The following is a 27,851-nucleotide window of genomic DNA, read 5'->3' on the forward strand; positions in this document are numbered from 1 at the left end:
CCTTACTCAAGTCATACAATCTGGTAAAATGACAATTACATCATATGAAAATGTTAAAAGCAGCCTTTCCTAGAGATAAACCATAATGTCGGAGCTAGTGCATTGATAAATTGTTTGTGATTGTTGCAACATTGAGTTGTCTTTAATATATATAAAGAGTATGAGTTATTTTGCTTAATCTTGTGTTTCCAGACCAAATGTCTCCTCAGCACTCTTTTTTAAGTACAATACTGCACTGGGGCCACCATATCAAGTTTTGATAGATACCAATTTTATTAACTTCTCAATCCAGAACAAGGTATGTTTACATTCATATATGGTTTTCACTTTTGTATCCTGTTTAATTCAGAAAAGCTAAGCTTAGTAGAGTGTAGTTTTTCCTCATTTCACTGTTTCTGAGTGAAATGTAATTCTTACATTAATAGTGTTTTATTTGCATCAAATTATTGCTAAGAGGTTCTGGATCTGCCCTGTAATGTTTGGTACCTGATAAATTTGGCTCTCTCTCACTGAATCACGTGAAACATTGGATTTCAAATATTATATTATACACCACAATTGTAGAATTTCATAGACATAATATTATATTAGGTAATTCTCTTCATTAAATAATCTGGCATTGTATGGAAGTATATTTTAAATTTCAATGTTTTGATGGGGCTGTCCTTTCTGAAACTAAAAGCAGGCTTGCAATGTTCAAAACCTGATTACTCCATAAATATTTCCCCAATTGCAATAATAGAAAGTCAATACTCCATAAAAGGATCTTAATTGGTTACTTCCGTATGAGCTTCTGTTGTTTGAGCCTAGCTAGCTACTGCCTAGGATGATGGTCCAGAATCAGATTCAAAGGCATCAGGGGAACTTCTATAAAGCATTGAAAGCTCCCAACAAAGAAACCCAAGAAATCTGTAGGAACCTAAGGGCCCATTTGGTGAGCGGAATAGGAATACGTATTCTGGAATAGAACGTATTCCTGTTCTCCGTTTGGTTCAGCCAATATTTGATGGGAATTCGTGGACCCGAAAATTTATGTTTTCTAAAAAAAAAAAAAATGGAATATGAATACGTATTCCAATAACACCTATTTTGGTGGAATTGCAAAACCCCATTTTTGTGCCAAAAATGGAATACATATTCCATTTTTGCTTCGTATTCCAATCCCGTTTTGGTGCATCCAAACAAGGAATTCAAAATTTTTGGAATACGTATTCCTATTCCGCTCACCAAACGGGCCCTAAGAGTTTAAGATTCAAGAAAACAGCGAGTTGAACTAGCATATCCTATTTTAATTAACTTAGGCCATTGCACTAGGTCTCTTATGGTTGGTCAGAAGTGGTAGTTACAAAACTTGGACTTGGTAGGATGATTGTTGAGTTGGACCTGAAGTGTAGTTGCAAAACAGTGAACTGTAGGATTTTTTTAAAGATTTAATTCTTTTACTAAGCATCCTTCACTAACTCAATTTTGATCCCCAGACCCCAAAATCTGTCGCTGTGCCCCTCCTTCAGGAAACTCCATTGAACTATGGTCACCATTTTTCAGAAAGTACAACCCTTTGAAAGAGTTACATCCCTTCATCATTGCTGCTGTTTGGAAGAGTCACTTCCTTGCTTTCTTCATATTCCTTTCTTCTTCCATTAATTCTTCTTTAATTCCAATGCTCTCTTCTTTCCTTCCTCCATATCTCCTATTAAATGAACTCTTCTCCCTTGTATATCTTATGTTGAAGAAATACAACTTTTCAGTATAGATCTCTAGACCTTTCATTAACTTAATTGACTTGTAATTATATTATATATCTATTTATTTATTATTAAGTCCTCTTTCACAAAGGGGACATTATACATGTGTCATATAGAAAATGACCTGGCAGCATCCCTAGCAGAGTTAGTAGAAGTGCTGGAAGTTGTGGTGTTGTGGAGGGACATTCCTCCAAGCCCATAAGTCTGGGATTGGGTACGTGGGTTTCTTTTGGGGTGGTTGCATTTCCATGGAACACTGGTTATGACTCTTCGAAAGGTGTGTAATCATGAAGGGTTGTGACTCTTTCGAAAAGGGTTATAATTGTTAAGGGTTGCGACTCCTTGAAAGAGGGTCAATTATGAAGGGCTGTGACTCTTTCAAAGGGCAGACATGTTGGAAGTTTGTGATTCTTTTGAAGGGTGGTAATGTGGAAGGTTGTGACCATTGCGAAGGGACAGACATGAGGAAGAGGTGTGACTCTCCCCTACATTGGAAAATATGAAGGGGAGAATGTTTCATGAGGAGGACATCCAAGGGAGATTGATTTGGGGAATAATATATTGTTCTTAACGGCAACAATCAAAAGTGTGACCAATAAAGGAGGAAAAATAATAGTCTGCAAAACTTAAACCTTGGGTGGATTGAACACATGAAAGAGGGCATCATAAAAAAGGCTGCCCAAAATTGCACAGAAAGCCTTCTGGTAACCCGAAATTCCACAAGAGATAATCTGGATGCAGTCCTTATTAAGTGTATTACAAAAACTATACCAATTGGTAATTCCAATGTTGAAGGTACTGTTGGTAACAACTCTACTGTCTGTGAAAATATTGCCTCTTATGACTGAAATGTAACAGAATCATAGAGTTGATGATGATATTGGTAATTACAGAAGTAACATTGATCAGAAACTTTTTAACTCTTAAGACCTGACTAATATTGACTCGGCACAGAAAAATGATCAGGATTTTTGAACTTATGGAAAATATTCTGTCCTCTCCTGTTATTCTGAACCTGAGGGACCAGCAGGAACATTGTCAGATGATCTTGTCACTAAGGAAGAATTGAATAATGCTGCAATTGACATTGCTCTTTTCAAGTAATGAAGGGGTTCCTAAAGATTCTAATAAGTTCACTCCAAGGTTGATGAGAGAAAGAAAAGGAAGTTAGTATTCCTGTCTTTTCAAGTAGTGAAGGGGTTCCTAAAGATTCTAATAAGCTCACTCAAAGGTTGATGAGAGAGAAAAGGAAGCTAGTAATCCGGACTTTTCAAGTTATGAAGGGCTTTATAAGGAGTCCAATAAGTTTTCTCCAAGGTTGAGGAGAGAAAAAAATGGAAGCTAATAGAGAAGAATGCGAACCCTAGTCAAAAAAGAAAGGAAAAGAGGATAGTTTGCCCAATTGTTTTGATAGGATTTGTAGAAAATCAGGAGCTTTAAACATCTCTCAATCTGCTGAAGAGCCTAAATTGCTTTAGCTAGAATGCCAAGGGGTTGGAATCCCCTGACAGGAAATATAATACATAATATTGGAATCCCCTGACAGGGCAAAGTTACGAATTTCACAGTGGGAACAAATTTGATGTTTATATGCTAGGAGTTTATGCAATTCTGTACCAATTACGGAAAAGGAAAGAGGGGAACTGGCATCCTTATTGCGCAAGACATATTGACAATTCTGGATGCTTGCCCTGTAATAGAGTTGTTTGGGTGATCCTGGAAGTTGACAATGTGAGGTTTGCCGTTTGTTCAATTTATGTACCTAGTGACAGTAGAAAAAGGAAACTTTTGTGGAGCACTGGCACTATCCCAATGCCCCCTACGAACACATCGTTTGAAACGGCCCCCGTAGAGCACCATAAAAGGGAATTGGTAGGAACAGAACCTGCATCCGATATTGGCAAGCTCTACGACTTATTTCTACCTTTTTTTAGCCACCATAGAATTGTAGGGTGAGCAGGATCTTATAACGAAGAAACAGATTTGCCCGGCACTTAACAATCACTTGCCATTCCTAAATGATCTTAATGCAGAGTCACTGCTAAATGATCAAATGTGGTGATATAATTTGTAGAATACTCCTAGGTTTTAGGTGGCGCTTTTAAATTGTTGGAAAGTAGTGAGGACAAGGCTTGAGGGTTGCATATGGATTGCAAGGGTAATGGAAATTTCTTTTAGGATAAAATTAAAAATAGATTTAGTCTGTTTGATTCTTTGGAAGCTTTGAAAGAAGAAAATAAGAATACATGGTATAAATGGTGTAATTCTTGAAAAGGCACCAAAAGGATATCCTGTAGATTGGATAGGTTCTATGCTGGTAAGAACCTCTTCAGCTTTGATAGAATTGAAGTGTATAACAAATGAAGGTCCATCTAGGTTCTATGCTGGTAAGAACCTCTTTAGCTTTGATAGAATTGAAGAGTGTAACAAAGTGAAGATCCATCCCTTCACCCCTTTTGACCATCTTCTGATTGAAATAAAGTTTTGGCTTCATAGTGGGATTTCTTTACAAATCAGGAGGGAATAATATCTTGAAACTTAACACTAGTCTACTTTATAACGATGACTGTATTAATAATATTTTTTCTCAGGGAAGTCAATTAATTTTTGCTAAAGTATCTCTCTGCTATTGATAAATGGAATACTAATGTGGAAAGCTAGGCCATTCTGTTTCAAATCATTGGGGAAGAGAAAGCATAGGACAATAGAATATGGGAAAATGAACTTGAAGAGAAATTATCTGCTGCTGAATCTCTATTGCAAAATGGTATCCATAATGTGATGCTTACTGATGAATTGAAGAACATCAGATATGATTTGAGGAAACCTCAGACCAATCTGTGGAAATCATCTAGAAGGATTCCAAGCATAGCTACAATTACATTAACACTCCCTTTTAGCTAGGGAGGAATCCTCGATAACTTCTGGTTCGTCCTCCTGACGCTAACAACAACACTCCCTCTTAGCTAGAGAGGAATCCTCGATAACTTCTGGTTTGTCCTCCTGAGCTAACAACAACACTCCCTTTTAGCTAGGGAGGATTCTTTCTGAACAACCAGCTCATATGGTGACAACCAATATAGCTGCTCCCAGAGAATGGGTTCTTCATGGTTACTAACTTACTACCATCGATGGAAATGAAATAAAGCGCAATTTTTATTTGTCACGCTATTCCCAAAGGGTGAAAATCATGGAATTTCTTCAATGCCTACTTGCAATGGATGGAAAAGGTCTTACACCTCAAACATCTCCCAAAGAAGAGTGCCACCTTGCCTACTTGGAGAGGGTGGTTCCACTATACTAACTCGCAGAGGGTGGACAAATGAGGGCCTGTGTTAAAACAAGTAGCTTCAGTCAGATAAGCAATGGATGATATAACCAATGCAATGAATCATAGATCATATGCATGTATATGCATCAATATACATATCAAATTCCAAAACATTTTATTAATTGTAGTAATCATCCCCAATAATCTGATCACGATTTCCAAGTATATATCTGAGATATGGACCCTGCCTTTTTGATAGGTCTACATTGCCATTTAATGGGAGCATTGATGTATGTCATAATGCTTTAATCAACTCATCAGATCCGAGTCTGATTATATGTACAAATCACTGTTTCTAATGTGCATGAAGAAACCGATTCTAATTGGTATTAGTATTAAGGAAAACTAACAGTGATTAGTCATGTCTCCACCTACTTGGAGACATGTCTATTCATTGACATGCCCCTTGTAAAATGAAGGAATATATATCTTATCTAATCGGGCTTAGATGGCAATCACATACAATAACAGTGCAGAGCTATTTCTAGAGCCCGATCTCTATATTCATATTCAGCATTTCAAATACAATGTTCAGAAATATTATTCTTGTTTCAGACTCATATTCTACTCATATTCATTCTGATTAATATTTAACATTGTATTAGAGCCTAGTTAAGGAGGATCCGATTGGATTTGAGAATTCAAATTACTCAAAACATATATTTATCCTCACTTGAAAGTGCAATCACATTCCATTCTTCATAACGTCAAGTGTAATCGGATTTGAGGATCGTCTTGAAGGAGCAACCAACTTTGTACCATGTGTTGGGTGGATATTTTGCAAGCGACAGTTTTTGGGTAAAAATTCAGTCGCAAAATAGGATGACCAGCCACAGCGTGTGAGATGGAGTCTCTCCTACCTTAAAGGGAAGACTCCCTCTTCTCACGGTTCCTTGGATCAACTCAAGGTAAGCAAGAAATTGAGAGATTTATAAATAGGGTGTTACTATTATCCTTTCTAGGGTGTTACTATTATCCTTTCTTTTTAACTTTCAAGAAAGGATTCATTTATTCGTAAAGCGAATAATGGGCAATGTGAATCTTTAACTACACTTCTATCAAGAGCTTGAAATAGTGATACCAATAAATTTTAACTAACTCAAAGGCTAGCCAAAATGTACCAGTTTGGCTCTAAGTTTGGTCGTACTTCTATATGGTAAAAGCTTTACAATTAGGGCACAAAGACCCCTAAAAGTAAGAACAATCTAACTATTTTGTGAATTAAGACGAAAATACAAGCTACAGACAAAGCTTCTAGCTATGGACTTTCACAATTGTTCCTGGTCAAAGCTCGGGCTTCAATTGTTTCTTAACTCTTTTCAATTCAATTCACTAGAACAATTACCAATAACACAAGATGATGAATCAAAGACAACTTGGATGAATCATAGACAAAGTTTACAATTCACTCAAATTACAATTTCACTTAATCAAAGTTAAGTCTCAAATGCTCCTTTGTATTCACTTTCTCTCAAAATAGTGTTTTACACAAACAAAGTTATGCTGGCACAATTTCTCCAGAGTTTTCTTGCATAAAGATAATGATGATTTTACAATGAGGGGTCACTCCTTTATATAGGCACAGGAGTTGAGAAAAAGGTGGAGGAAAAAGTGGGGGCAACTCAACCAACTTTGACCTAGTCTAACTACAGAAGAAAATAAAGGGTTACATGCAACTGCACGTGCAACTCACATTACATTTTTTACATACACATGTAACTTGCATTACATGTAATTACACATCTTCATGCAATGCATCCTCTCCAACTACAAACATGAAAGAAGAAGGAGACGGAAGAGAAGGAAACAATCCTAAAGGGCCTTGTACTTGACGATGCAATCCTGAATGATCACAGGATCGGGAGTTCCTGTACTTTGTAACGCTGCATTCACTTTGATAACCATGGTGTTGCATCTTTTGATAACCTCTGACTGTTGTTAGCTAGGGTTTTGGAATCCTAAATATTTCGAAATTAGAAACTTCAAACTTACAAATTATTTTGCGTTTATATTATTTAATTCTTTAATGAATTAAATATATTCAAGTTAAATGCAAAGTCATTAATTATTAAAACATTACTCTAATTTCTCATATGATTAATTCTATGACAAATTAATTATAATATGAGGGTGAAAGTAGAAGATTTAATTGGGTAAGTTGATGGAGCAGATTATATTTGGAAAAGAATGATTTAAAATAATTAATTCTTTTTAAAAGAATTAATTATTATTATTGTAATTTGTATTAATTAAGGTATTGGAAAGTTCAAATATAATTAATTCTTTAAAATAATTAATTATCATTGTAATGGGAAAATGGGTTCGGTAAGAAGTTAGGGCAGTTGCCAAAATTCTTGGCAAAAAAAATTTATTTAATGGGAGAAAATGATTGTACGAGGGTTCTTCTTTTCCAGGGGTTGGAGTTCTACAACTGCTGCTACAGGGAGAAGAATATTTTCTATTTTGTGGAGGGAAATGTAGAGAGTTGATTTCTTTTGTTCTCTGTATTTGATGGTAACAGAAGGGATGAAATAATACTACTGTTATTTTGTTATGTGTTAGAAATGGAAAGGAATGTTTGTATGTCAGATCTTAAGGTCTGAATATTTATTTTCTGATGGAAAAAGATCCTGTGGTTTTTTCTATCTTGTTTCAAATACAGTCCTATGTTGTTGTCTTTTGCAAAAATGATATGTTTGATTCTCTCTATTCTCTTCTAGTATTGTGAAAGACTTGGTGAATAGTCCTATGGCTGTTTGCTGGTTTTTCCCTCATAATCAGCTTATTAATTTGATAATTGCATTTATTCCATATTGATGGATGAATGTCAGAAAACCCTTCGTGTCTTCAGGTTAAAGACATAATGAATTTATTGCATTCATTGTATATCTTTTATGAGGGAGTTGTACCTCTCAATTCAGAGGAAGCTTATTAATTTGATAATCGCATTTATTCCATATTGATGGATGAATGTTAGAAAACCCTTTGTGTCTTCAAGTTAAAGACATAATCAATTTATTGCATTCATTGTATATCTTTTATGAGGGAGCTGTACCTCTCAATTTAGAGGAAGATTATCAATAGAATGATAATCTATCCATTTGTTAGTTCGTTTTGTTCTTCTTTTGAAACCTATTGAGTCATTGTTTGCATTTCTATTTGAAGGACAAAACTGTTTACTAACAGTTTTTGGCGACTCCGCTAGGAAAAGAAAGCAAGTTCTAGTGCTTTTCTTTTCGTGGAAATCTGAAGGTTACCTCCTTGAGGACGGAGGTTGGCGACTCTGATTGATTGTGGTGAAAGAATTTTGGTGTTATGGCTTTGGTTGTAGCCCAACCATGGGGGGCTTAGATTGGGCCGTTTTCTTTATCTCAATACTCAGCCTTACCTAAGAATTCATTAGAATATCTCCCGAAGTTTTCTGGTGATACAAATCAAGACCTTGATGATCACATTAAAGCAATTACAGTTGCCTGCGGGATTCTTGGTGTACAGGAGGAGAATGTCTTTGTTAGATTATTTGTTGGAAGCCTCATTGGAAGTGCAGCAGATTGGTTCTAGAATTTACTTGATAGTTGCATCACTTGCTAGAATGATCTTGAGGTAAAATTTCTACAAAGGTTTATGCCTGTGGTTGATGTTGCTAAGATGTTATTTAATTTCTTTCAAATCAAGATCAAAGAAGGGGAAGTCATGAGAGATTTTATTGATAGATTCAATAGAACTGTTGGTAAGATACCCCTAACCAGCCAACCAACTGAAAATAATCAGTTGTTTGTTTTCATTGCTGCCATGCAAACAGAAATTAAATTCTTGCTTCTTCGTTTAAAAGTGCAAACATTGCAAGATGCACAAAGGGAGGCTATTAGTTTAGATGATGATATGATTCTAAGTGGAATGAAGTGTAAAGACTTTGCACAGGAAGGAGTTTATCTCTGTGAAAAACAGAATTGTCTAGAGGTAAGGCCTAAACAAAAAAGGCTCATTCTCAAAGCAATTAAATCAGCACCTCCTATTTATCAAAGTCTAACAGTTTTCAATGATAAAGATCTTCAAATCCCTCCGGTGAGTGAAAGTACTTCTTGTAGTGTAGTTGGAGCCTACCATCTACATGTTGAGTCTAAGGATGAATATGTCTCCCAATCATCTGACTCAATGATTAGCCTAGATGTACCTCGTAATGAACAAGGGTTGCAAGGTGGAAGATCAAATGAAAACCTGTCAGAGGATGTTTCAAATGCAGAGTTTGATTCTTTTATATTTGGGACTGTTATTGATATTTCATCAAATGATGTTATTCAGGAGGGTATGAAAGATCAACATACACAAGAAAAGATTGAAGCTGATTATGAATTGTTTTTGTTTGATCACATTGAAAGGAATGAAGAGTCTTTTCAGCCGAAGGCATTCAAAGATATTGAGAAAGATGAGATGGAAGTTAAAGGAAATACTTTTAACCCTAGACCAATTCCATGCACACAACCCGAATTAGAAGTGTTTAGGTTTGTTTGTGAAGACGGGCTAATGGATTTTGGTCCTATGCTGGAATCTTTTTGTTTTGAGATAGACTTCATAGACAGATTCTTGGAACCTGGATCTTTGAAGGAGGAAGATGCAGACTTACCTAAGAGCTATGTGGGTGATCATTCCGGCAATTTCAAGAAAAGCCTTCATCATAAAAGCCCCATTTCATTTTCTGATTATCTCATGGAAGACATCAAAAGTACTGATAAGAATCAGCCTCCCACAAATCTTTTTCACTATCTTCCTTTGGAGGAATCAATGCAGCAGTTTGCAGAAGAAACATCACATGAGCAATCAAAAATCTAAGAAATTCAGGGTATGGAAACCTTTATTGGCATTTCATCTACCTTTGTGAAAGATGCTAATTTGAAAAATGTAGGAGATTATAATTCTGCATTTATTTTTCCTCCCATGCATATATCTTTCATAGAGGAGATGAGCTTTAATTTGGCCATGTTACTTTCCCTTCAACCAAATATGCATTTATCTTTCCAAACATTGACTCGAAAAGGCTCATTACTTTCTCAAGCCTGTAAATGGTCACATTTAGTTTTTAGGGTTTCCTCCTCTCCATTGTAAATAACCATTTCCTTTTTTCGCAAATTTTGGCTTGTGTTCATTTTTGTTTAGGTTGGTGTCTCCCTTCAATAAAGTTGCATCATCTTTGCATATTTCCCTTTCCCTTTAGTCAATCCATGTCTTGAAACTGTCCAAGTTCAAATCCAAGTTTCAATTTTAAACATCAGCATGTAGTTTCAAGGTTTAGTTCAAAGTTTGAAGATTCAGATGGATAGCCCGAGCCTCAGATTTAAGTGCAGATTCAAATACACTCAATTTGCATGGACCTGTGTGATTATGAGGACATGAAGTTGAAATTACTGTGTTGTGACTGATAGGGATCTTCAATGTACTCACCTGCCTTCAAATTATCTTATCAATCAATTCCCTTATGAAATAAATCAAATTAATAGTTATGGGGTGAGTAGATAACACACGGGCTTGCAGAGGCATCCAAAAACAGCCTATGATCACATAATTGCGATGGTTGTAGCAGGAAATTTTGAGAATTTTCTGAATCAGATGTCATGATAGGGAATTTGGTGATTCACGGGCCATGGAGGTTGCTTGAAGGCAATGTGATTCCGATCCGTAAAGTTTGACACCTCTTCTCCACTCAAAGGAAGAGAAATAAGCAAAGGAAGAACCCGTAGGCTTACAGTTGATAGTCTCTTTTGCAATCACCATAAAAATATGAACCCTAATCCAGTTTATAATTGCCAGATAATGAGTAAATGTGATGACAGGTAGTGGAGGCCCAAAACCAAGTGGCAACACTAAATTGGTAGGTGCCCAAGGCTCAAGTGTTAAGAAGTTTGCGCATCTCATCAGAATGAAGGCTCTTGTCTCGAGCTTCATGGGATTATTCTCAAGAACACTTCTCATTTCAAAGTTATTCCACTGAGGAGGGAGTCTAGCTTTGTAAACAACATATCTTTGCCTATACATCTCGCAAGACATCATCTAAAGTGGGAATGGACCTCGTCCCCAAATTGTCATCGACGTAGATAAGTGCCACGTCCCTCCATTCGTAGTTTTTAATGAGCTTTGCAATTGCACGCACCTGCATAGATTTATTGGGCATCGTATGGATGAAGTATAGGTATGTGTGCATCGACAGGGACGGATCAGCTGCAGCACCCAGATGCCCCACGAACTCTGCTGCAATGGAGGTCTGTAGGTTGACTATGCTCACAATTCCCTTTCTTATCAGCTCCAACGCTGCTTTGTTCATTTCAAAACCGTGGAGGGGATGTAGTGCTCCGTGACTTTGAGGATGGGGTTTTGTTGAGCATACATTGCACGCTGCCCCTCTCTCTATTGCAATGCATGACAGTGAACTGGAGGATATGTGACTCTGCGCAAGTTACATGTAACTCATGCAAGCACTTACCTCCATAATAATAACACCACAGGTTAGTAGATACTAACTCCACTATCTACAACCTTTGTGAAGCGCTGCGATAAAAGTGGGAACCCTAATTTGATTTATGAAGAATAAGACGAAGAATTAACAACTATATCTGATGAGAATGTGATTTAATATAAGGAAGGTTTGGCGGTTCTGTATTTGAAGAAAAATGAGTATGTTAAATTGCTGACAAAGCATTTATCCAGCCAAACCGACATTGCCCATACGGCCCGAATATTTACCTTGACTAAGCAAAATAAATATGTGAGCAAATAGAGAAGAAGTGTCTGTAGTGGACAAAACAGATGTTTTCAATAGTTATATCTTCTAGCAAAATGTGCATGAATAATGGCGACTTGATTATCAATGAGTCAACCCAACTTATAAGGTTGAGACATGCCATACTTGTAGGAGATCAAAATCGATTGGTTGGGACAGTTATCAGCGAGATATCATTGGAGAAGGGACACAGAAAGCTAAGCATGCAATTGAGTCATCCCTTGACAACAATAGTAGTGATAACACCAGGATACATGCATGGATAGCTCTGCAGATTCACAGCCACTTTAATTTTGAGTTCATCAGGAGATGCTAAATGTTAGAATAATAATCCCAGTGCACATGGCAATGCACCAACTCAAAGAGTCAACCCTGCAGTCAGAAGATTGTGACAATAATAGATACCGCTCAGAATTGCCCTAATATTTCTTATCACAAATATAGAACAGTTGAATGATGACTCTACACCCAATGGACAACACTGGACAGTAGCAGATAGAGATTCTGGAGTTCTCTGCAACCCGGCATAGAATGCAGCCCCCAGAAAGAGCCAATGTTAGCTAGGGTTTTGGAACCCTAAATATTTCCCCTCTTAGCTCAACAACATGAGAAATTAGAAACTTAAAACTTAAAAATTATTTTGCGTTTATATTATTTAATTCTTTAATGAATTAAATATATTCAAGTTAAATGCAAAGTCATTAATTATTAAAACATTACTCTAATTTCTCATATGATTAATTCTATGACGAATTAATTATAATATGAGGGTGAAAGTAGAAGATTTAATTGGGTAAGTTGATGGAGCAGATTGTATTTGGAAAAAAATGATTAAAAATAATTAATTCTTTTTAAAAGAATTAATTATTATTATTGTAATTTGTATTAGTTAAGGTATTAGAAAGTTCAAATATAATTAATTCTTTAAAAGAATTAATTATCACTGTAATGGGAAAATGGGTTCGGTAAGAAGTTAGGGCAATTGCCAAACTTCTTGGCAAAAAAAAATTATTTAATGGGAGAAAACGATTGTACGAGGGTTCTTCTTTTCCAGGGGTTGGAGTTCTACAGCTGCTGCTATAGGGAGAAGAATATTTTCTATTTTGTGGAGGGAAATGTAGAGAGTTGATTTCTTTTGTTCTCTGTATTTGATGGTAACAGAAGGGATGAAATAATACTACTGTTATTTTGTTATGTGTTAGAAATGGAAAGGAATGTTTGTATGTCAGATCTTAAGGTCTGAATATTTATTTTCTGATGGAAAAAGATCCTGTGGTCTTTTCTATCCTGTTTCAAAAACAGTCCTATGTTGTTGTCTTTTGCAAAAATGATATGTTTGATTCTCTCTATTCTCTTCTAGTATTGTGAAAGACTTGGTGAATAGTCCTATGGCTGTTTGCTGGTTTTTCCCTCATAATCAGCTTATTAATTTGATAATTGCATTTATTCCATATTGATGGATGAATGTCAGAAAACCCTTCGTGTCTTCAGGTTAAAGACATAATCAATTTATTGCATTCATTGTATATCTTTTATGAGGGAGCTGTACCTCTCAATTTAGAGGAAGATTATCAATAGAATGATAATCTATCCATTTGTTAGTTTGTTTTGTTCTTCTTTTGAAACCTATTGAGTCATTGTTTGCATTTTTATCTGAAGGACAAAACTGTTTACTAACAACTGTGATGAATTGCCCGTTGTCATGTGGACACTTGATGTGATCCAACATTTCTTGCTCAAGTTGTTGTGACTTCTCTTTTGTAGATCAGCACAAACTGAAGTCTTTGACGCTTTGAAAACCTTCTTGACGATGTCCGGATGTAAATTCGGAACAACTTTCCATTAGCATCTTTAATTTTTAATTTTTATTTTTAAGTACAGTGCTTGGCGCATGGAAATGCATGCAAATGAAGATTGCTAGTTTTCAAAAAGTGACTTGGACTTTCAAGATGTCATTGCATGGAAAATGGATTACACGTAAATGCAACATGCAACAAGGGATAAAGGATGAGATGGAAAGATGCGGAAACATGTATTTGCTCATGGAGGCGCGAATGCATATGTAGAGGCGAAAATGAACTTTATAGACGCCTTTGAGGAAAAGTAAGGTCAAAGTACATCGAAAAACATGCACATGACATCTTTTTGACTTTTCAAAAAGTGACTTTTAATCAAAATTGGACCTTTTAGATGCAATTATACACGTAAGACATTTCATGTAATCGTGTCGTGTGAATGGAAGCGAAAGGTGAGATGGATGAAAATAGAAGTGAAAAATGGAATTACATGCATATGCGGATGGCGAATGAGATGAAAAACATGTAATCACATTTTGGCCAAAATCTTAAGTTATGGCCAAAATCGGATTTTTGGGGAGCAAGAACACATTTCCTTCTCAAATCATACATTTTCATGGTCATTGCATATTTTAAAACATGTCTTTATGTAAAATCGGACCTTTTGAGATCAATTACATGTTTTAAAATGTGTCTTACCTTTTTTATGCTTAAGCACAAAAACTCTACTTTTCATGTCATTGCATCAAAAAGGTCTACTTTCATAAGCTTTTGATGTAATGGCATGAAAAGTATCCTCAAAAGTGAATTTTATATGTAATAACATAAAAAGTTTCCACTTTTCATAGTATTAACATGCAAATGCACATAAAAAGTCCACTTTGAGGCCTTTAAGTCATGTATTTCACTTAAATTTATAAAAATGTTATCAATATGTGTCAAAAATAATATTTATGTATCATATTATTCAATATAACATATAAACATTATTTTAAAGTTACAGTTAAATAAGTATTTGATTTTAAAACAAAAAATTTAAAATGTAACTATATAGTTCTATAGTTACTTTAAGTGAAAAATTAAAAAGTAACTCAACTTAAGATTATAACATAAAGTGCACTATAGTCGCTTTAAGTTATAAATTTCAAATAAAAGTAATTTCAAAACATAACAAAAAGTGAGTAAAATGTTATATTTTTTAAAAAGTGAATGTTAGAATGAAAATATAACATCATTTTTTTAATTTGTGGTATTGCACCTAAAATGTCCACTTTTGAGGCACTAAAACAGGCATAACTCTTGATTGACAACTTCGATTGACCTTTAGGTTAGATCGAATCGAAGGGGAAATCGAAAGGCATGACATGAGCAAAACTAAAGGACTAAAAACAAACAAACGCAAACTCAAAAGCAAAGAACGAACTGTGAAGGCTTCAAAAATCAAGAAAAGGCTCGACAGAAAGCAAAATGAAAAAGACTTGACGAAGGCCTTCAGTAAAAGGATTCATCATATCAATTGGTACTGATTGGTTGATCAATACTAACCAATTAAATAACGAACTAAACTTAGAGAAATGCAAAACTAAGCTTAAAAAAGTTTCGTACTGTTACCTACATTTTGTGGTGACAAGATGTAGGACAACACCATGGAAACTTAGAATCATGATGATATTGAAAGAAAATAAATTAGATTAATTTGTGAAGGAAAACAAATCAGAACTAGAGAATGATTCTGAGAAAGCCCAATGGATTGAGAACAATGAAAAGGTAGTGAAACTTATTGTGGATGCAGTTAGGGATCATATAGGACTTATTCTATTAAAACATAATACTGCATATCAAATGTTTAAATCTCTTGAAGGTACATTTGAGATAAGTAACACTAGAAATTCCTTGCATTAAAAGAACAACTTCGCCATGTGAAAATGAATAAGGGAGAATGTATCACTTCGTATTTTATGAGATTCATTGAATTAAGAGATCAACTTGCAATAGTTGGAAATTAAATTCATAGCAAAAAATTAACCTTAATAGTGCTAGGTGGCCTACCAACATCATGGGAATCATTTATTCAAGGAATAAGTGCATGGTCAAAACTCCCTAAATTTGATAAGTTGAAAAGAGATTGCATACAAGAAACAATCAAAATCCCATAAAATGAGGATATTCATGTATTAAACACTAACTCCCATAAGAAAGGAAAGAAGAAGAATTTCAAAAGAAAGAAGAATACACATGGAAAGGGATCTTCCAAGAAGGGAAGGACATATCCTAAATACAATGTTTTAGATGTGATTAGTATGGATATTATGCAATCAAGTGCTCTGATAGAACGAAACAAAGCATCCTTTGCTAAGTTGGAAAAGCTGATATAGAACATGATTCTGAGAAATTCGTTTTCTACTCAGCCCTATCAAACCAAGTTTCAAACAAACACAACACTTGGGCGCTTGATAGTGGATCCTCTAGACACATTATAGGATTCAAAGAACACTTAGACACTATGGTGGACTAATTTTACGAAGAAGTATCCATTGGGGATGATTCAAATTATCTAGTAAAGGGGATTCAAACTTGTACCATAAATTTTAAGTTAGGCCTCTCCCTTCAACTCACTGTAGTATTATATGTTTCAAGGATAAAGAGAAACCTAGTCTCCATTTTTGCTCTTGAAGACAAAGGGGTATAGAGTTACCTTTATGGATGGAAAAATCCTAACATGGACAAAGCACTCCACTATAAAGAAATCATAAACTATAGGAATAAGACAAGGTTGTCTTTACAAACTTTGCATTGATCCAAACCAAGCCCTAATCCACAAGACTTATGACTCAAATGCAATTTGGCATCGAAGACTAAGAAATCTTCATTTTAATTCTCTACCTTCAATAGAAAGAATGGTGAGTGGGTTGCCTAGACCGAATTAATCACATGGAGGAGCATGCAAAGGGTGTGCCCTAAGAAAGAATACAAAGGGAACTTTCCAAAATAGTAGGAGTCAAACTAAAATGTACTAGAGTTAGTTCATTCACTCTAACTTATGTGGACCTATGCCTGTACTCTCCATGGGAGGATTTGTATATTATATAATCTTTGTAGATGAGTTCTCTAGAAAGACCTGGATATACTTTCTTAAACGTAAAGAGTTTGAGGAAATCCTTATAAGGTTCAAGGAATTCAAAACTCTTACAGAAAATTGGTCTAGGAAGAAATCAAAGTACTAAGAATAGATAATGGGGAGAATCACACTCCAGAAATTTTTGAAGAATTTTGTGTGAATATTGGGATTAAGAGGGAGTTTACTTGACCTTACAATCCACAAGAAAATGGAGTTGATGAGAGAAAGAATAGAAACATTGTTGAAGTTGCTAGAGGCATGTTGCACTGCCAAAACATAGAAACTTCGTTTGAGCCGAAGCCTCTAGGAGCTTTCTACATTCAAAATAGATGTCCACACTCACACCTGGACAACAAAACTCTTGAAGAAGCATTCCATTAGTGTAAAACATGACATAAGCCACTTAAGGATTTTTTGGCTGTCCTGTCTTCATTCATGTACCTAAATAAAAGAGGTTTAAGTTAGAACCCACTGACAAGAAATGGATTACGAGGGCTATAGTGAAATATGAAAAGCCTACAAAATATACATACTTGGACAAAAATTGATTGAACTTAGCAGAGATGTCATTTTTTTAGGAAGATGTTGCCTTGAGGAGATCCAAGAGCTCTCATGAGATAGAAATTCAAGATCTTCCTAAAGATATGGAGGAGGATCATGCTCCTGAGGTTTAGTGGGAGTTTCTCGAAGAAACTATAATGAAAATCGGACTACTCCAGTAGATGAACCTAACAATAACAAAAAGTGACTTCTTTGGGCCAGAAAGATGATTGAGGAAGCTGAAAATTATGCAACACCCAAGGGAACTATTAGATAAAGTAAGAGAATTCATAGATTCTCTAGCTATGATGCCTTGATGAGTGAGATCATCAAATCAGAACCAACTTGTGTCACTGAAGCCTTAAAACATCGAATATGGAAAGATGCTATGACAAAAGAGTATTAGTCCATTGTAAAGAATGATATATGGGACATAGTACCAAGACCAAAAAAGTAATCTGTTGTTTCTTCAAAATAGCTCTTCAAAATCAAACATGCTGCAAACGGCAATATTGAGAAACACAAGTCCCAGTTTGTTGCCAAAGGTTTCTCATAGAAAGAGGTTATTGGTTATGAAGAGAGTTTTTCACCTGTTGCTTGTTACACCTTAGTTTGGGCAGTGATAACTATCACATGTATGCAAATTGAAGAAGGCTTTATATGGACTTAGATAGGCCCCCAGAGCTTGGTATGAGAGGATTGATTACTATCTTGTGGGACTAGGGTTTTCCAAGAATGATGCAGATCCCAACCTCTACTTTAAGGTAATTAATAGTTATATCTTAATGCTTATTTTATATGTTGATGACCTTATTATAGGGGAAAATCACCTAATCTCTCAATGTAAGAGAGATTTAGCTTCAGAAATCGACATGAAGGATTTGGGCATTCTACATTACTCTCTTGGATTAGAAGTCTGGTAGAAATCAGATGGCATCATTCGTAATCAAGGAAAGTATACCTACTCAGAGGATCCAACAACCTGGGTTGCACTTAGGCAACCATGGAAGGCTGCAATGCAAAATTCAAGAGCCTCCAAGCAGACTGATCCACCTTAGATAGACAAAAGTCCAGCTCTTCCAAATTTGATAGAAGATCATCCACCGAGTTCTCGGCCCCTAACTGCTATCCCATGATGTACAACCTGTTTCCTATTGTTTTTTCCTTATGCAGGTTTCTTATGATTAACCTCAAAGGTGTCGTTAAATTCCTTTGAGAAAAGAGAACTTTTCAGATTTTCCATTGACTCCATGCTGTTTCAAGCTGAATTTTACCAGATCTGATGCACAATTGTTTCGAATTGAAATGGGGTCACTGCATCTTTCAACTTGAAGAGGACAAGTCTGTTGCCGCAGTTTTCCAAGTACTGGAAAGATGGTTCAAGGTTCTAAATTCTGAAATTTATGTGTTGTTTACTAATGAAAGATATGATACTGTCATTCTGACCCAATTTTACCAACCACTACTGGAGCATTTTGTCAATCAGTTTGTATGCAGCCATTCAGACTGAATTTCCTGGTTATTCTGTGATCAATAGCCTGGTTTAAAGAACATGCAATTTACGATAATATCTGAAGTTTGAACACACTTCTCCAAATTGTTTTTAAACAAATTCCAAGATACATTTCCAGAACTCCTCATGTAGGATTAAATAGAATATTTTCAGAACCCAGTTCTTCATACGCATTTAGATTTAATTGGGAGGACTCAATCAATACAAGAAACTCATCGGAAACCATAGTTACACCGCCTCGCGAGATGGGGGGACGGCGAGACAAGTTTCCGAGATGGGGGCACAGAGGGGTCTTGATTTGGGGACGGTGGGGGGCGGGGGCGGGGGTGCGGGGCTCGCAGGGGGAGCAGGGATGTATATACTATACATATGGTACTTAAAATGCTAGCTATGAAAAAATGTACTACAATTATACAATATAACTTGATATAGTCATATAAAGATGTAAAAAATGGTAAACTTCAACAATAAAAAATTAAAATTGAACATTGCATTGAAGTTTTGAACAAGAGCATCATGATTCATGATCAAATGACAAACAAACAATGAACATTGACATTGAACATCAGCAAATATTAGTCTATATATCAGTCTTCGGATCAATATTATGAGTATCTAGATTCTACTATCTAAAAGTAATCAATGATCATATTAGTCATGACATAAAGTTGATTACAATAAGTATCATGTGCCATATATCATGATATCAAAATAAGTATATAATATTATAATGCAAACAAAACCTACAAGTCTCCCTGCACCCACAATTTAACGAGACTCTGTCGCGTCCCCCTGCAATAAATGAGACTCTATCGCGTCCCTGCGCACCCACACAATAGATGTCTTGCCATCTCCGACGGAGGTGGCGCTCTAAGTGGCATCACCCAAAATGCCGAGACGCTGCCCCCTGTCCCGAGGACGCCCCCATCTCCGAGACGGCCCAGTTTTGAGGGGGGGAGACACGTCCCCGTGTTACACTGTTGGAAACCCAAAACTTACACCTACATTTCAAAGCATGAAGATTACATGAGAAGGAAGGAAATCATGGCATGTCTTGGAGTTTCATAATTATATCTGCACTCTGATTTGAACCCGAATGCTCCAGTCTGGACTTCACAGCAAATACCAAAGTTGTTACTTTCTCAAATTCAGAATTAGCAGACATATTAACCTCTGGTGCAAGGCTATATCTGTTCCCATTAGATTCATAGGAGTTACAACAGTTTGTTTCTCTGACCTTCCTTTGACTGCTGATGGCACACCCCTTATGTAGATTTCTGATTGAATGTTTCTGCTGTATCAGATTTTCACGGCACCTGACTCAGTTGTACGTTGTTCACACTCTGCCACCAGTAGAATCACCTTGTCAACTTCTTGTCTGTCTTGAGACTCTAGTTATATTCTAGCTTTGACTTAACTGTAGGCATTTCCAGAACAATACAGACGGTATTGGCAAAACACTTGCAGACGTGTCATGGTTGAATGTAATCTTCACGGGGATGCTATCATGTTAACTACTCGAATAAACCTGGGCGTTAAACGTCACAATGTGACACATCCAAGAACAGTCAAATGACCCGATACTCCTTTAACATTAACTCAATTCCTCTAACTCCTGTGACTCCACTAGTAATCTCAGTTGAGTATAATTTCATCTTCATCATTTCTCCATTCTTCTGCAGACACCTTCATACCTACAACTCCAGGCAGATGCAGAATGACTCAAAATCCACACATTGCACAAATAAGACACTATTTCAATTTATTCTGGGTTCTGACTGCCAAACTTTGCTATCGCGGACTCTCCTCCAGTAATGGTCCAAAATGTAACAGTAAAGGCTTAGATAATATTAAGTGCTGCGGTGTAATTCTAAGTGCCGATTGAGATTAAAAATTAGGACACCAATTTTTACTTTCTCAATATTCAGCAAATGCCAACTGGGTCAATGTAATGATATTAGACTGCAACGTTATCACACAGCTCGCTCATTCCTCATACTACCTACGCACCATACTCAGATGCAGAATGACTCAAAATCCACATGTTGCACAAATAAGAAACCTTTTTAATTTTATTTTGGGTTCTGACTGCCAAACTTTGCTATCACAGTTTCTCCTCCAGTAACTGCCCACATGTAACGGTAAAGGCTTAGATAATATTAAGCGCCACAGTGTTATGCTAAGTGCCAATTGAGATTAAAAATTACGACGCTAATTTTAACTTTCTCAATATTCAGCAAACGCCAAACTGGGTAAATGTAATGATATTAGACTGCAACGTTGTCACACAGCTTGCTCATTCCTCATACTCTCTATGCACCATACTGACATGCTCAGAAAATTCACTAAAGGCTATCTTGGGTATAATTATCAATGCAAAAAACAGTGTTCTTCTAGAATTCATGCGTTCCTCCAGAAGCTGTTAGTGCACAACCTCAGGATTCTTCATGTAACTCTTCCTTCTCCAGTCTGGTAGTATATGTTCACTGTAACACTCCAGACAGATTTAAAAAATCCCTATAATCACATTCAATCTTCTTGCTTCCTGTAACTGATGCCCTCATGGGACCAATAGAAGGTGAGGTTTTGCAAATAAATGCTTCTGGACTATATTTTCAGCAATATAAGATAAGACTACAATGTTTCCTCTTCAATTTATAATCGAAACTTATAATCGGATTTGGCAAGAAAATTTAATGAAATATTGAGGATCCAGTTCATGTGATATTAATATTTTCCACAATAATATGCTAGGTAATGCTCGATAGTGTAATTCCCGATTTAATATTGTCATACAAATATAGCTGCTGCTATAGTTTGTAATATTAATACCTAGTGATAAGTCTGAGAGCCCAATAATCTCAGTGCAATAAATATGAAATTTTTACCACTGCTTGTGAATGAATGGGTCCCACGATTGGATAATATACCAGAACATTATAAAAAGACTTTGTTGTATAATCAAAGCTTTAGAATGTATTTTTGGCTCTGGCAATCATGGAAATGCAATGTAATATTGAAAAATATATAAGCTCACCCAATTAAATAAACGGGCTTCCACATATAAGCCTCAATGGCTAAATGGCAGAAATATTTAATCCTTAAACTACTCTGCCAGGTGATTATGTGTTAATCTCGAGTAGATTCAAACCCAAGCCCTCCCCGATGAGAGGCTCGCAATTTACCTTGACAAACTAATCTTTTTAATATTAAGAAGTAAATAAAAATAACATAATTATAAATATAATCCTAAAACATCAAATATAAATAATAAAACCTAAAAATCAAAATGAAGTATTAAATTGAAAGATTTGATGACCTCCCTCCATGCGTTCTTTGCATGGCAACAAGAAACCCCGAAAAGACAACACCAACGATCATTCTCATAGTCAAATTTGGTCGCGAGTGAAGGGAGAGCTTTCGAGTACACCAAAAGCCCTTGCTATAGTCAACCAACTATGCTTGCAGTTTTGTGTACACCAAAATGCCCTGCCACAGTGAACAAACTATGCTTGCAGTGAAGGAATTATTGTCATGATAGGAGAAGAGAAACCTTGAGGAAATAACTAGGCAAATCTCTAAGTTTGGCAAGCACTAGACAATCTCGAAGTTGGCTCAGATCTTCTGAAATTTCAGAGCTGTCGATGAGAACCGGATCAACTTGGGAAATCCTAGCAACAAATGCCTTCAAAAGACTACTATTTCACTGAGTGAAGGGTATTATTTACAAACAAATCTAGCAAAAATACCTTTAAAAATGCTTAGTAAAATATGTCTTAAGAGCCTACAACACAATGGTAACTTGTGAGCCTTTCATGTCGAAGGTCTTGGGTTCGAGTCTACTCCAGCTTAACGCATAAAAACAATTAATTACAAAAAATAATAATAACTAATCTAGGCTTCGGCCCATTACCAATAAAAAAAAGAAGAGAAATGGAAGTAATTTTTTTTTTGCCATACGAATTTTAGCCGAATTAATATTTTTTTTAATTTTTTTCATTGGTTTGCCAAATTTCAAACTTGAAGCTGAAAATTCAGCAAACCTTGTGACACAACTCTCTGTACTATATTTGAAACATAGATTTTAAATCCCTTTTATTGCTGAAGATGAAATCTCCCAAATTTAACTCAATGTGTAAATTAATTCTTTGATCTCCAGTCAAAAAGTAAAACTTTCAGGATATTCTATTTCTGCAATTTGTAACCATTCAGATTGGCAGGATACACTGCTCTGATAACATCGTAATATACCTAACTGTATATGTAACCCAAACTTTTTCACAAACAAATTTCAGAATACAATAGATACCTCATGCAATAAAAAGCAGTAAAATAATCAGCAATTTGCCCACATGAATATCTTCATAAATGTTATGAAGGTATGTTTCTTGGTTACTCATTAAAAAGCAAGGCATACAAATGTTTTAACTATAGAACTAAGACAATAGTTGAATGCATAAATGTAAGGATTGATGAAAAGTTTGGAACTAAGGAAAAGATGGTAGATTGTAATTTAGATGAAGAAGAAGATAATTCTAGAATTGTTAGACAGAATGCTGAAGTTTTCTTTGAGACTAACAATGATTTGCAGAATGATGTACTAACTGTTGAGCAAAGAGGAGAGCAGAGTTCTGAATGTAGAGAAGAGATAAGAGTTGAGATGTCAACTCCTACCTCTAACAAGAATCTAACAAAGAATCACCCTCCTGAGTATATAATAATTGGAAGCAAAAACAAAGGTGTGATGACAAGGAATAGAGTAAATGAGGAGATATGTTTGATATCTCAAGTTGAGCCTAAGAGCACAGATGAAGCATGTAAAGGTGATCATTGGATTCAAGCAATGAAGGAAGAATTAGATTAGATTGTGAAGAATGATACATGGGAGTTAGTTCCTAGACCTAAAGACAAGAATGTGATAGGAACCAAATGGGTATTCAGAAACAAGATGAATGAGCAAGGTGAAGTTGTGAGGAACAAGGCTAGACTTGTATGCATGGGATATTCATAGCAAGAAGGCATATACTATGAGGAAATGTATGTACTTGTAGTCAGAATGGAAGCAATAAGGATGTTCTTGGTTGATGCAGCAAATAAGAAGTTCAAGATTTATCAGATGGAACAAGGCTAGACTTGTATGCATGGGATATTCATAGCAAGAAGGATAGACTATGGGGAAATGTATGCACTTGTAGCCAGAATGGAAGCAATAAGGATGTTCTTGGCTGATGCAGCAAATAAGAAGTTCAAGGTTTATCAGATGGATGTTAAATCAGCCTTTCTAAATGGAGAACTTGAAGAAGGGGTATATATTGAGCAGCTTGACGGTTTTCCTTTATCAGAAGACAAAGACATGTTATGCAGACTAAAGAAGGCTTTATATGGTCTGAAGCAAGCACCTAGAACTTGGTATGCAAGGTTGGACAGTTATTTGGCAAAGCTTGGATTTGCTAAAGGTATGGGAGATAGTAACTTGTATTTGAAAGAAGTTGAAAATGGTTTGTTGATTATTGTAATATTTGTTGATGACATCATTTTTGGAGGTAATGATGAAGCAAGTGATAAGTTTGCTGAAGAGATGAAGAATGAATTTCAAATGAGCATGATAGGAGAAATGAAGTTTTTTCTAGGATTTCAGATTGTTCAGAACAATGATGGTATTTTCATTTCACAAGCTAAATACTTGAATAATTTGTTTAAAAGCTTTGCTTTGGAAATTTGTAAACCTATTGGTACACCAATGATAATTGGTCACAAGTTATCCAACAAAGATGAGACACCTGCATTAGAGCAGAAGAAGTACAGATCCATGATTGGATGTTTGCAGTATTTGACTTACACCAGACTAGATATAGCAAATGCAATTGGGATTGTATCTAGATTTCAAGTTGGTCCTTAGGAGTATCATTTTGCAGTAGTGAAGAGAATATTTAGATATTTGAAAGGGACATCTGACTATGGAATTTGGTATGACAGATTAAGTGATTTCATTCTATGTGCATACACTGATGTAGATTGGCAGTATGGATGACAGAAAGAACACCAATAGTGAAGCATTCTTTTCTTGGAGGAAGTTTGGTTTCTTTTTTAAGCAAGAAGCAAGATTGTATTTTGCAGAGTGCTGCTGAGGCAGAGTATATTGCAGCAACAAATAACTGTAATCAAGTTATGTGGATGAAGCAGATGATGAAGGATATTAGAATTGAGTTTGAAGAACTTGTTATCATTTATTGTGATAACACAAGTATAGTGAGTATGTCTAAGAATCTTGTATTGCATTCTAAGATTAAGCATATATCTATTAAGTATCATGTGTTGAAAGAGAAAGCAACAGAAAAGGAAATTAGATTGGAGTATGTGAGTTCTAAAGATTAGATTGCAGATATCTTTACGAAGCCTTTGCCTAAAGATACATTTGAGTACTTGAGAGGTATGCTTGGGGTTATGCCTCTGCCTACTTCTGAGTTGGTGGTGTAGAGAGTGCATCAGTCCAGTACTACAAAGCACTATTGTTAGCCTGGACTGAATGTTGATGCTTCTCGTATGGGGGAGTATCTGTGATGCTCTGAGTCATTGAGGACTCTTGGTATTTGGTATTGAATAGTGTCTTTGGATACTCGAGTTGTTTGAAGACTTGGAGCAACATATTAGCAATTGTTATGTAGTAACGTTGAGATTGAGGTCCTTGACATTGATGTCAATTGGGGAGAGTATGCATGAAAAAACATCTCCCAAGGCATGTGGGAGAGTATCTCCTAAGGTATGGGGGAGAGATATCTCTTTAGAGAGATTTAGAAAGATTCATGAAAGGAAGCAGGGATATGTATATGATGTATTGTGAATTGTTTAGTGTGACAATTGATGTCTAAGGAGTATGCACCTGTTGTTTTGAGATTCTTTTTAGCGTGTGGATAATTGATGTTGGTCAACAACAACAACAACATCAGAACACTGTTTGGTATTCTTGGAACTTAGATGGTTTTTTTATCTATGTTGCCATCAATGTGAAAGGGGGAGATTGTTAGCATGAATGCTGATGATACTACATTGGGGGAGTACCCTAAGCATTGGCGAGTATTGACATGTTGCATTCATGACTGTGTTTGTCATTGATGTCAACATAGCATGGTTTCTGTAAAGATTGGCTGAGTAGCAGACATAGGTCTTGATGGTACGAACAATGGTTTGATTCTTTGGTAATGCGCAGTTATGGACATGTTCAACACAATGTCCCGATGATGTGGTTAAGTACGTAGAGACCGAGTCGAAGATGTACGGAAGATGTACCTGATTTACAGAGAGCAGTTCAAAGACAGAGTATTGGGAAAGTAGTTCCTAATGTTTGTTTTCTAGATTACATTTGAGAATGCAATGAGAAGATGCGCAATCAAGTAGTGACAGAGGACAGTCAGTTGATGATGTCAGCAAGTGTGCAAGCCCTGGTATCGAACGTGTGAAGTTTTGTATAGACTGTGAGCCGATAGTGCTATTGGAATTGAAATTAATTAATTATCTTATTATAATTAATTGAGAAAGCCTCAATGCCGACTTAAGGAATTATTATGAAGATATGTTATAAAGGAAAGATGTTTTCCTTGTTTGTAATGTGTATCCATTGTTGCAAGAAGTGCGAAGTGCGAAAAGAAGCAAGGTGCATACTGAATGTGTGTAAGCTATCCAAGGGATTATTGGATGCGAGATTTGTGATTTGGTTACAAGATCAAAAGGAGTAGAAGTTCAGTTGACAGGACAGAGAAAGAGGAAGGAACAATACAAAACAATTCTATTATCCTGCAAGGAATAATATAGAGATCATTTGGACAGTGGGTTCATTGGTCTTGTCCTTGAAGCTCTTTGGGCAGTGGGTCCAACTGTCTTCCACAACTCCTAATCGGGTTGGAATCTCCTCACAACTCCTAACAAGGTTGGAATTTCCTAATAGGGATTCAAAGTCTACTAATAGGGACTCATACGTGCTGCATGTATTCACAGACTCTTAATAGGGTCCATCCTTTAACAAGGAATATTTAGATTAGTACATCATCTTGTGTGTACCATCCCCACCAGGTTTTTCCTTCTGATCAAGGGTTTCCCTAGTTCACATATCTAGTGTTATTGTGTATGAGTATCTTGTTGTGGTTTTAGTTTATATTACTCATGTTTAAGTTTGTTTAAGGTTGATAATAGTGATAATAGTTGGATAATTGATTCACCCCCCCTCTCAGTTATCTCAGTGGACTATATATTCTAACATATTTATTATAATTACAGCCACTTCAATGCTTGTAATAGCACTCACTCACACAATCACACATGGCACAATCACATGTCCATTTATATCATTTCAAGCATGGCAGTATGGTGGAATGTCCCATGGAAAACCATAAGTCTCAAGTTTCAATCATGCTAGATGGTGCCAATACCATCATCAGCATACACAAGTGCGAACATCATTTCCAAGTGCAACTCTTGAACACACAAGACCTCATCAAAGGGTGAGACTCCAATTTGGGATGTTCACAAGATTGGTGCTACCATCTAAACATCATAAACAATGAATTTGCATAGAAAGATATTACCTAGAAAGGCAACAAGACTCCAAAACCCGGATATGGATTCCCAAGCTCAATTTTCACCAAAAAAATCAACTTTTGAATGTGAAGAAAGTGAGAAAATCCTTGTCTCCATGCTCAACACATGCCAAAAATACATTCAGTTAATTCAAAAACCTCAACAAGGAAACTCTACCCATGTTTTTAATGCAAAAACCCTTATATTAAAGAAATGCTTCATATTTAAATAGAAATCTCTATAGTTCTTCCACAAATCCCTAAATCCTTCAATTAAATCCCTTAGGGCCCGTTTAGTTGCTGGAATATAAATTAAGCATTGGTATTTAGAATGCTGGCTTTGGGATTCTGGAATTTGGAATCCAGATTATGACTAGGGAATTCAATTTGGGACTGTTTGGTTGACCAAGAATTGATTGAAAGAATACAGATTTCCTTCGTTTGGTTGCACATTGTGGAATTGGAA

The 27,851-nt window shown here is 36.0% G+C and overlaps 1 protein-coding gene across 3 annotated transcripts in view; it reads left to right on the forward strand.

The window, feature by feature from the left end:
- The window catches only part of LOC149549884 (PIN domain-like family protein), a 72,334-nt gene that overhangs the window by 36,286 nt on the left and 8,197 nt on the right, over window positions 1–27,851 (forward strand). For all 3 annotated transcript variants that reach the window (XM_089793102.1, XM_089793103.1, XM_089793104.1), the window contains one exon: window positions 193–298. In XM_089793102.1, coding sequence (XP_089649228.1) covers window positions 193–298 — 106 coding nt within the window. The remainder of the gene's footprint in view (window positions 1–192; window positions 299–27,851) is intronic.

Source organism: Cupressus sempervirens, chromosome 7 (assembly GCF_028749045.1).
Source record: "Cupressus sempervirens isolate cs-2001-9-10 chromosome 7, ASM2874904v1, whole genome shotgun sequence".
NCBI classification, from domain to species: Eukaryota; Viridiplantae; Streptophyta; class Pinopsida; order Cupressales; family Cupressaceae; genus Cupressus; species Cupressus sempervirens.